The 11,439-nt window shown below is 49.9% G+C and overlaps 4 protein-coding genes across 4 annotated transcripts; 2 read left to right on the forward strand and 2 right to left on the reverse strand.

The window, feature by feature from the left end:
- Positions 1 to 25: 25 nt before the first annotated feature.
- Positions 26 to 2,167, reverse strand: EURHEDRAFT_408318 (aminopeptidase P family protein). Its single transcript, XM_040780796.1, has 2 exons — positions 1,915 to 2,167; positions 26 to 1,819 (listed from the first exon to the last, which is right to left on the reverse strand). Exons 1-2 carry the CDS (start codon positions 2,030 to 2,032, stop codon positions 429 to 431), a joined length of 1,509 nt encoding a protein of 502 aa, XP_040642753.1. The 5' UTR covers positions 2,033 to 2,167; the 3' UTR covers positions 26 to 428.
- A 394-nt stretch (positions 2,168 to 2,561) lies between these two features.
- Positions 2,562 to 4,223, forward strand: EURHEDRAFT_399362 (SSH4 family protein; the record flags this gene model as incomplete). Its single annotated transcript, XM_040779918.1, has 2 exons — positions 2,562 to 3,018; positions 3,085 to 4,223. The coding sequence occupies 2 exons, from the start codon at positions 2,562 to 2,564 to the stop codon at positions 4,221 to 4,223; spliced, it is 1,596 nt and encodes a 531-aa protein (XP_040642754.1).
- Positions 4,224 to 6,572: 2,349 nt separating this feature from the next.
- pdeA (3',5'-cyclic-nucleotide phosphodiesterase PDE1) lies at positions 6,573 to 8,080 on the forward strand (the record flags this gene model as incomplete). Its single annotated transcript, XM_040778606.1, has 2 exons — positions 6,573 to 7,174; positions 7,222 to 8,080. 2 exons carry the CDS (start codon positions 6,573 to 6,575, stop codon positions 8,078 to 8,080), a joined length of 1,461 nt encoding a protein of 486 aa, XP_040642755.1.
- An 820-nt stretch (positions 8,081 to 8,900) lies between these two features.
- EURHEDRAFT_408323 (D-arabinono-1,4-lactone oxidase) lies at positions 8,901 to 11,413 on the reverse strand. The gene has a single exon (XM_040780797.1). It carries the CDS (start codon positions 11,129 to 11,131, stop codon positions 9,341 to 9,343), a length of 1,791 nt encoding a protein of 596 aa, XP_040642756.1. The 5' UTR covers positions 11,132 to 11,413; the 3' UTR covers positions 8,901 to 9,340.
- Positions 11,414 to 11,439: the final 26 nt, after the last annotated feature.

Raw genomic sequence — 11,439 nt, forward strand, 5'->3', positions numbered from 1 at the left:
AAAAAAAAAAAAAAAAAAAAAAAAAAAAAAAAAAAACGCACACAATACTGAGACCCTCGTGTTGGTCCATGTGTCTGCTGCTGGAGACGTCTACGTACTCACTACTTGTATGCGGTGTGCATACTATTAGTAGTATTTCGTAGAGACAGACAGGTACAATGAGCTGGTCCAGTAGAAACCGGTCTAGAAGCATGGCATTTTTCCATCCAGATGAATTGTGGGTTGTGCTCTGGGGACAGCTGGGCAGCTGCGAGAGCTGTGCACTTTACGGTGTACAAGTCCAATGGAGCAGTTTCATCGTACTTATCCACCTTCCGCCACTTCCCCTTCCCGCATTATCCCTCTTAAGGAAGGTGCTATCCCCTACCGCACCGTCAAAGGCCCCATCTTCCGGTCGCTTAATGCAGGACTCATATATTAAAGGGTGACTAGTGGTCGATCCGGCCCCGGAGAATCTCTAGCATCTCGCTTCCTTTGGGCGCCGTCGTGAGATTCTCATACCCCGTTCCTGTCACTAAAATGTCGTCCTCGATGCGCACACCGCCAACCGATATGTATTTTTCCGCTTCCTCCAGGTTGATGTGCTGTGCTAGCTTCTTCTGTTTTCGCGCGTTGTCAAGTGCCAGTCGAGAAAAGTAGATCCCCGGTTCAACTGTCACCACCATGCCCTCCTCCAATCCCGAGGCGGTCAACGTGCACGGGGAATGGGTCAGGGACGAAACAAGGACCGACGCGTAGAATCCACTGTCACCGCGTGCCATCAGTGACCGCTCCGACACGTCATGAACTTCCAGCCCAAGGTGATGTCCTAGGCCGTGTGGCAGAAACACTGTAGACGCCCCCGATTGGCGAATTTCCTCCACAGACCCGTGTCGAAGGATGCCCAGCCTCTGTAACCCTTGGATCAAAATACCATGTGCCAGCACATGCAAATCTAAGAATCGGACACCCGGCTTGATGCGTTTGATACACTCCTCTTGCATCTCTTCTACCAGATGGTAGATATCTCTGGCTTGGTCGCTGGGCCAATCGCCCGTCGCCGTCAGAGGAAATGTCCGCGTCACGTCGCTGGCATAGCAATCCCATTCGGCACCAGCATCCAGGCAGACCAGCTGCCGGCCTTTGAGCGGCTCATCGTTCCTGACGTAGTGAAGAACAGCTGCGTTTTCACCAGACCCGGCAATAATCTCGTATGCCTGGTTCTTCGCACCATTAGAGACGCAGGTATCCAAGAACGAGCCTTCAATCTCCGCCTCGTTGGTCATCTCATGAATAGACTCGAGAATCTTGCGATGAGCCAGGCCAGATACCCGGTTCGCTTCGCGGATTAACTGAATCTCATGGTGATCCTTCACTCCCCGGGCAGCATCCATTGCAGGCTGCAGCTTCTTCGAGTCCAAGAACAGATTTTTGGAAGGCGAGATGATGGGTTTTTGCGACTCATGCAGGATATAAATGGGACTCGTCTTGTTGTATTGGTTTGCCCATTTTTCAAGATCCCCCCGCAAAGAATCAAAATAATACACCTGGTGTACGTCGTAGCGTGCCTCTGCCTCCTCTTTTGTGACGGTAGGCCCCATCCATACCGCCTGATGAAGGTCGAAGTTCGGAACATACAGCGTCAAGAGGTCCGTTTCGATATCGTAGGTTAGATAGCAATCCGCTTCGTTCGCACCACTGAGGTAGTAGAAGTAGCGTCTCTGTCGAAACGGGCGCGCTTGGTCTGAGTCACCCCAGTTGATGGTTGGCGTTCCAGCAAGATATATAAGGCCGTGGGTAGCTCCCAGTTTCGCTGCGACTCTGCGAGCATGTTGCTTTGCTAGTCCCGTCAGTCTACAGAGTAGTCTTTGTATTTATCGCAGTACAAAGAAGACATATAATCAGGATGGCAGGGTAGCATAGCCACTCACGAACCTGGATATTTGTTGTGGTCGTTGCTTATCTCTAGACGGATGTTCAAGGCATCCAGGGAATGGATGTTGGCATTGGCCTGTGCCAGGACAGCCTCCTGGAGATGAGACACTGCACCCATTCTGGTAGGAAGCGTATCAGTTGGAAATACTCTGTACACTTGAATAGAGGTAAATCGGAAGAGAGGGTGTGAGCAACAGAAGTTATACTGTCAGCTCCGGTTATCTACTGATAGGGATTGCATGCTCGGCGGTCAGCCTCAGGATGTAGCAACAGCAGCAGCAGCAATAGTACGGAATATTCTGACAATGAATAAGAAACAAAACAGCTAATATTCTTGTTTCTTGAGTTCATTTCAATACCTGACATGCATGTACATAATGAATCCCCCAAGGCAGACTGAATAAACGCGACCGTTCTTTGTGGCCGCAAGCGTTTTTCTCCTGCCATTTTCGTTTTGCCCTGCCACAGCGTCATCCTCCCTACTCTCTTCATCTGCCTTTTTTCACTCCGACATCATTCTATCATCCTCCCATCATCCCATCCTGACTCGCATTTGTGCCTGATTTCTACTTTCCCACGACTTCGCATCTATCTCTATACGACAAATACTTAGACTCATTCCTGAATACCCGATCTGTCCATGAACAATGCGGGGATTTGAGGCATCGGGCCCCGGTGCTATCTATGGTCTTCCCTCGACCCTCACCACTTCCGTGTTAAGCACCAGCACTCCCACGCCTTCATCCTTCCCAAGACCGAACACCGACCTGGAGATAGTCTCCCATAATATTGAAAATGTTCTCCGTTCCGTGTCCGCGCAGTTCGAGCGTGATCACAGCCTGGTCTCCGTCAGTGGCAACTCGTCCGGCTCGACCGGAAAGGGAATCCTGATCGGCATTCTCTCTGCCTTTGGTTCTGCGGGGGTTGCGGTTCTTATCTTGGCCTTGTTTTTCTTTTTCAAGTATACAAGCCGTGGTCGGATTATCTTGGATCGCATTGGTCGGCCGGGTGAATACGATGATGAACAGGCGTTTTTGCGCGAAGAGGCGGAGGCTCTGGGGATTATGGATGATATTTCGCGGTCGGAATACATGAGAGCGAAAGGTGAGTTCAATTTTTTTTTTTTTTTTTAATAACCTAATGATAGCGCCGAGCGCTAATTCGGATCAGCCTTCGTCGATGCCAACCCTCCCGAATCGGTGCAAACCGATATCTCGCTGTCTCAGTTCCTTGCCATCCAAGAAAAAGGTGTCTCCGCGTGGGAATTTCAGCCAGAACTTGAAATCGCCAATTGTTTTGTCGAGGCTCGGACAGAGATTGAGTTCTTTGATTCCGAATGTAGCGTCCAGGCAAATCTTCCTGTGCCCAAGCAAAACGACGTCTACTACTGGGAAGCGAAGGTCTTTGAGAAGCCCGAGACTACTCTAGTCAGTATTGGCATGTCAACAAAGCCATATCCGTTGTTTAGATTGCCAGGTGGGTTAATTCAAAGATTACTTTCACATTTGAGAGACTTCCTAACATTTTGTTCCTATCCAGGCTTCCACAAAACGTCCGTTGCATACCTGTCGACCGGTCATCGCAGATTCAACCAACCGTTCACACCGACCCCGTATGGCCCTCAACTCGCACAAGGTGATGTTGTTGGTGTGGGATACCGGCCTCGGTCAGGCACGATTTTCTTCACTCGCAACGGTAAGAAGATGGAAGAGGTGGTCCACGGTCAGAAGGTGCCCAACTTCTTCCCAACAATTGGCGCGAACGGCCCCTGCTCTGTCCATGTCAACTTTGGTCAGATGGGATTTGTATTTATCGAAGCCAACGTCAAGAAATGGGGACTGGCTCCGATGACTGGCAGCCTAGCACCACCCCCGCCGTATGGAAGCGAACACGGCAGCATCTTGCTCGAGTCTGGTCGAGAGAGTGCAGCGCAGATCTCTCATCGGGTCTACCAGAATGCCCATTACGCCCATGCCGATTCAACTGTTAGAATTGCGCCGTCTCCTAGCCCCGGACCCGTCCGATCGCCAACCGACATCTCGCTCGCACAGCTGGCTCATGTGCCCTCCCAGGAAGATATTGGCGAAGGATCAAGTCATGTCGAAGATGACGAGCGTACCCATCTTTTGAATCAGGAAGATATTGATAACATTCCGCCTCCTGAATATACTAGCCCCGAGGGCAGTCGCCGAGGCAGTGATGCATCGCAACATCCGCCGATACCCAGTTACGATGCTGCTGTGGCTGCCCAAGATCGTCACTTGCAAGAAAATCAAGAAAATCAAGACCGCGACAATGAAAACCGTTAAGGGGCCGCGATGTTGCAGTGCAACGCCCGGTCATATTGTTTCTTCCGTTATTTGGCGTTTTCTTTTCTTTTCTATCATCCGATTTAGCGGCCATGGCTGGCGTTTCATGGGCGGAGCTCTGGCTGTATTGGCTTTATGGGTTATGCCACATCGGAAGTGGCTTTAAATGATGTTACGTATATAGGATTGGGGGACATTTTTCTTTGTTTTATTTTTCTGGCGCTTTTATGATGTACTCCACATATCTTACCTCGGTACGGTAAGCTCGCTGAGGCATTTGGGAATCAAAAATGGAACTATATATATTGGCCTGGCTAGGACACCGAAGGCCTTGGGTTATCTTTGCTCTTCACTTATCATGTATTTGCATCGTTCTCGTTAAATTCACAACTTGGTCTCTGAAGATGGGCCAAATGATTGCCGAAACAATACTATTCAACACAGATAACTAGTGCCATGGCTATGATGCTAACTTATTAGGCGATAGGACAGAGGTCACTGACAGAAATACAAATTTCTGCACTTGTTGCATTCATACTGCCCCCCAGAAGTCTCCAATGCCTCGTGAGCAGTAGTCCTCATCCTATTTATGCACTTCCCTTTCCCCTGCTGCTTCTTCCACCGCCTTCTCCGAGTCTTCTTCATTTTCGTCTTCGTCGTCGTCGCCATCGTCATAAACCCTAGTCACTTGTACATGCTGCAGCTTATGCATTATACCACCAGTAAGGTCGTCATTTCTGACAGGAACCTTCCTCGCAGAAGCATATTTCCCAACCATTCGTCTTGCCTTCTCATGATCCCTCGTCTCAAGCCTCTCCTTCGCCTGGCAGGCCGCTAGACGTGCGCCATCAGTTACCACAACAGTGACCGCGCTCTCCGCCATGGAGCGACTTGCTACAATTGCGCTCCCTCTGTCAAGGCCAGCCTCGTAAAGCTGGAATGCTGCATCAGCGTCAGAGGGCTTGTCAAATTCACATCATCATATTTGCCTGAGGTATACGTAGTTCACATACTTTCAATATCTAGAATAGCTTAACGAGAAAACTAAAAAAGATGATCAGTAAATATCGGTATAATACTCCGTATCCTATTCCAGTAATCAGCCGCAGTTCTTCCCCGGTGAATTGTTGTTTCCCCACAAGATCTCCAGACTAATCATTACCTTATGACCAGATGATATCATTCCTTGTGTCTTCTCTTTTCTTTTCTCCCTCCCCAACTGAATTCCCCAATTAAAGACAACAATCCTATTGTCTTCCCTTCTCTGCGCCAAGGGGTTTAAAAGTGCGCGGCTGGTTGCGTAGCACAGCGCTGAGTTGCGCCCTGCCCCCATCGTTCGTTCATCCCATCGCCCATCTGATCGCTCAGCCTCGCCTCGTCCCTCTCCCCTCTCTCCATCGACCATCCACATCCACATCCACAGTCTACCCATCTGTCTAAATCCGATTTGAAGACGCATAGAATCAAGGTTCACTACGCGGTCCCCTGTCGCATACGTATTCGATACGTCTTTTGTCCGTGCGCTCTAGGGCGTCTTTGCTCAGCGCCCGATCGGCTCGGATTTATCTACCGCAGTCAATCACCAACTTTAATTTCGTGTCGCGATTTATTATATACTCTCGAATCCCTCGTTCGCGTTTCATCGTTTTCGACCCCGTCATCGCTTCCACTGAAAGTTCTTGTTTGGGCATAAAGGGCAGAGCGAGATATATATACAACTGGCAGTGGTGGAGGACCTTGGACCTTGGATTCGTGTCGAGTACGGGCGCTATCCAAGTGGACGGAAGGTATCCCATAAGCAACGGTGGCTTACGGTGGTACGAAAGGGATGGTTATCTTATTTGAACGCTGGGCTTGATTAGATATTGAAGGTGGTTCTGACGGTATACCTGCCGCGACTGGAAGTGAGGTTTTGGGTTCGAGTCGCATTGCCATTGTGCTCTTGTCTTAGTCTGAAACCTCGTGGAGTACCTGTTTCGCAAAGGCAAACAGACAGCGCGGCTATATGGCGGACAAGGCGACCTTTCAGGTCGTTGTCTTGGTGAGTCTCGATTTTTTTTCTTTTTTTTTGCCCTTTTCTTATCCCCTTCCTTTTCCGTTTAGAATCCCAACCCGTATAGTATATGCATTCTGGACTTAGTCAATTGTATTATCGTCACTACCTGGCAGTACTTTACTATCGAGAAAAAGCAACCCATTGCATGCAGCGTTATGCAGCTAGTTCGGCATCTGGCATCTGAGACAAACAGCTAATATATTTTAAAAAAGGGCCCTACAGGAGGACCCCGCGAAGATAGCGTGACTGGGCTGCTAGTGAGGTCAACAGCGACACAATGGTCATCAAACTCGATGGTCGCGGTCGATGCCGGCACCCTTCTCGCCGGTATCATCCGAACTCTAGAGCAGTACGAAATGGAAACTAAGGACAACAAACGATACATGAAAGATGGCCCATTTGTCGGTCTTAATTTACCATATAAGTCTCCCCAAGCAAATGCAGCACACATTTTTCGAGAAATCATCGGCACAATCCTTGTCACGCATGCGCATCTGGATCACTTGTCTGGTTTGGCGATCAACACGCCGATTATCGAAGCCGGGGCTGGGCCTAAAGCGGTCGCTGCCTTGCCTTCGGTAGTTGCTGCTATCAAAAACCACATGTTTAACGATGTGATCTGGCCTAACCTGTCTGACGAGGATGGTGGAGCGGGCTTGCTCACATATCAACGCTTGGTTGAAGGAGGGAATCCAAGATTTGGCCGCGGAGATGCAAGAGGTTATGTTCGTGCGGCTGATGGTCTATTGACAAGATGTCTCAGTATTAGCCATGGTCGTTGTAAGAAGCGATACAATTCCGAGTCCGAGTCGCATCACCGCGTGGGCAGCGCGGTGTTTGCGGCAGATCCATTAATGCTACCTCCTAGAGGTATTTCTGCTGATCACACGGATGGGTAAGTGATTTATACAAAGCACCTAGAACACCAGTTGACAGTATCAGGTTCTACTCTCCAGCCCGTTCCCCCCGTCTCTTCGGAAAAGACCCAACCTGGGCAACAGTCGAGAGCTCCGCATTCTTCATCCGAGACCAATCTAACGGCAACGAAATTATCGTCTTCGGTGACATCGAACCAGATTCCATCTCAATGGACCCCCGCAACAGACGCGTGTGGGAAGTCGCAGCACCAAAAATGGCCACAGGCAATCTACGCGCAATCTTCATCGAATGCTCCTACGATGACTCTGTTGAAGACTGTACCCTCTACGGCCACCTCTGCCCACGCCATCTGGTCGCAGAACTCAAAGTTCTAGCCACGAAAGTAACAGAAATCCGCCACCCGAACACATCATCAAAACGCAAACGCACAGCCAGCAGCCCAGGCGGCGTAAGCCCTCGCTCCAAACGCGCCCAAAGCTTCGCAGTTGGGAAAGCACAAAACCGCAGATCAGAACCATACCCATGCCTTCCGCAATCAAACAGCGGTCGCCAGACAAGAGTCAACTCGGGTGAGATCTGGGGAGACCTCGTCCCCATCCCTGAGACTAACGGACAGCCGATATCGCCGGCTCTCAATACCCCCATATTCGACGGCGTCGACGGGAACCCTACAAGTGAGCCGATGCAGGTCCAGTTCTCAATTGACCAGAATCCACCGGATGATGAGAATCTGCCATGGGCAGGATCAGAGGCGCCTCCGTTGGCGGGTCTATCTGTGTATATCATTCATATTAAAGAAGATTTGACAGATGGCCCGCCTCCAGGGGATCGGATTTTGCAGGAACTTAGGAACCGTGGGGAGGCCGCGAAGTTAGGGTGTGATTTTCATGTTCCGAAACGGGGGGAGGGGATATGGATATGATTTTTTTTTTCTCTTAAGTCCCATCTTGTTCTTGTTCTTTTTCTAGATTTGATAAATTGGGGCGCATATCAGGTTGAATGGCTGCTGGACAGGACCGTCGGCTAATAATGTTATGTTCATATCATCTCTTTTTGGCTTTCGTTTGCTCGTGTGGTATCTTTATTTTCATGGCGGGTGGCTTATCAGTTTATATCTTCATGTTGCATACATATTTCGCCCGTTAAGTTTACAAGTTTATAGATATACCCTAAATGACTGCCAAACATTATGAATAACAAAGTACTCCAATGGCTACTACAATAGTGTGTTAGTTAGCCGCTCTGAATAGAAATCCGCTAAAAAAACTTACGATTTCAACTACACTTAGTGTGGCATGCGTATATCCACCTAGGGCTACAAGGTCATCAATCCCGTGACATCGTTATTTCAACTTACAACGCCACGAAGGACCTACCCTGCCCTCTGTCGAGTGTCAAGTGTCAATACCCAATGCTGACACCGAAGCCAAAGGCTCACCATCCTGGTCCTTCGTGCATACCTGCATTCGTACGCGGTGGTCATCTGCCTGTCACTACTACTGTACTCGATGTATCTCCTACTGACAAATAGCACTACAGCAATACCACCTTTGACATCTGACATCTGACATCTTACAGCAAGACTTACTTACCCTTCCTTTTATTTTTAAAGCGGGGGTTACTATAGACAAGGATCGGGGTGAAAATGACATCGCAATTTGACAGTTGATATCGAAATGAGGGCACCAATCATTGCATTGTTGCTATACCCAGACAGTGCGTGCCAACTACCGGAGAAGAGAAAGCCGTTTTTTTGCCATCGTATGGATGTATTGGCGTCAAGGAATATGGATAAAACCCTCATTTTGGTCTAAATTACATAGGCCCACTATCAGGCTGAAATATTATGCACCATGTACATGTACATCAGAGACAAAGGTTGGATTTTCCTGTACTCGCATTTGCATCTCGAATATTAATGTACAACGTATGAATATCAAGTCGAATAAACAAAGAAAAAATTGACGAAAAGGGGGGAAGGAGTATCGTTTTTGGAATATGAAAGCAACTAGAAATAAATCTAGTTCGTTTTTCCACGGCTATGACGGAAGACAGCCAACATCCCTGTTCAGGTCGTATCCCCCAGGATATCAAAGAAAAAGAGAAGAGAAAGGCTACAATGCGTTTCTTGTCAATTTTTGTCATCAATATCATATATCATGTATCGTACTGCATGGTCTATTCATGGATCGTGAACTCGTTCAGGAAGAGTAATACTCGCCTCCCCGGCAGCCATCAAATCAAAGCTCTCCTCACTAGCTACCGTGCCGGCCTCACTGGTTTCGTACTCGAAGAACCTCTTCTCCTCCGACTCATCCATAACAGCGACATTCTGTCGACGACGGCGCTGCACCTGCTCTTCATCAGACACCTCCTGCCACCGTTTATGACCGATCCATTCGACGCCGTCACCAGCGCCCTCGAATACCGCATGGCGACGGATGACCTCGCGCTCTAGGAGAGGGAGGGCGTTGATATCCGGTCTGCCGCGGATTCCAGTGTCATCTTCGGTATCAGCCGTAGCGGCGAGTGGCAGGTTGCGGTAGTGCCATTCACCGAGGAACATGCCATCGGGGTCGACTTCCTGGCGGACCTTGAGCCATTCATTCATGTCTTCGCCGTATAGTGCATACAGCTCCTGGTTGCCGCTCGCGGTGAAGTTCTTGGCCCAGTGTGGTTTGGCGCCCATTTCGCGCATCAACCATTCGAAGGCCTCGTAGTAGCGGGCTTTGCAGGGCGGGTCGCGCAGATACGGACGGTAGAGGGTTGCGTTGAGATACAGAGTAGGACTGTCGTGGCCGGTAGGGTCCAAGAACGGACGGGGTTTCTTGTTCAGTGTTGAGTTGGCCACTCGCACTTCGACGGGACAGTGAACCCAGACGCCTTCAACAGGGAAGGGGATGCGAGCTGTTTCAACGTCGCCGTGGAGCCAAGCAGAGAGACGGATGATGGCTTCCGGACCCTTATCCAAAGGCAAAGCCCACTCGTTGACGAACTGCGAATACAGGCAGTTCATGAGCAGACCCTTGCGCGCCGGCTGAACTGCCTCCGTGACATCAGATTCCGCCTTGAAACCATACTGCAGTCCAAAGACAAGCCACTCGACCCAGGGCAAGATGCGCGGGAAGTAGTTCGACAAGGCCAGCAGGTTGTGGTAAACATGGTAACCAAGTGTCTGGCCATAGAAAGAGCTGGGTGGTTCACGCTCAGGCAGATCAGATTTATCCGCATGCCAGACGATCGCGCTCTTCTCGTACGGCAACCACCAAACCCGAACAAACTCGTGCGACGTCCACAATCCATTAGACCAATCAGCAAGCACACGCGACAAAGGCCGTCGGCGCTGCTGCCATGCGATCTTGAACGTCGGTTCGGCCTGGAAAGTCACCTCAACGACAATACCCAAGGCACCCAGCGAAACCAGCGCTGCCCGGAACAACGCCTGGTTCGTGTCGGGACTGCAGCGCACCAGCTGTCCATTCGCGAGCATCAAAGTCAACGACAAAATACACTCCGATAACAGTCCATGCTGCATGGAGCTGCCGTGCGTACCCGTCGCAATCACCCCCGCAATCGACTGGCTATCAATACTACCCAGATTCGACAACGTCAATCCATATTCCTCGAGTTTTTCACCAAGCTGCCAGAGTCGAATGCCCGCCTCGACGGTCACAACGCTCGTTTTAGTATCCAGGTCCAGGATACGATTGAAACCGTCCAGGTTCACCAGCCATGATGACGTACAGGTGAGGTCGGAGGGCGAGTGGCCACTGCCCACGACCACGAGACGACGACGGCAGCGGCGCGCAAGGATGATGAGTTTCTGGATCTCGGGGATCGATTGCGGGCGGATGTAGAGCTCTGGTCGTGAGAAGAAGGTCTTCGCCCAGGTGTGGTGGAGGTGATCCGTCGAGGCGCGAAAGGACACTGTGGGGTCGAGCTGGGAGAGCTCGCGCTGGATGACGGGGTCCATCTTGTTTCTATGATATTGAAACAAGCAGAGATGATGTATGTACGAATCAATCAATGTACAGAATATGGTCAAGGTAAGGTCAGGGAACTGCGTGCGTCCAGCGGCGACAATGACGGCGATTTCCGGAAACGGGAATCAGGACATATTCAACAAGAAATGAGAAACAAATGACTAATTAGCTTGGAACAATCAATCAATTAATTTAGTAGAGGAAGGGGAAATACACTGCACAATTCGAGGTCGGTTGTGGGGAGAAAAAGTGGTGTGAGGCGAAGAAAAAGTTCAGGAGAAAATGTCGATTATTGGGT

The sequence above is a fragment of the Aspergillus ruber genome, assembly GCF_000600275.1.
Source record: "Aspergillus ruber CBS 135680 unplaced genomic scaffold scaffold00002, whole genome shotgun sequence".
NCBI lineage: Eukaryota > Fungi > Ascomycota > Eurotiomycetes > Eurotiales > Aspergillaceae > Aspergillus > Aspergillus ruber.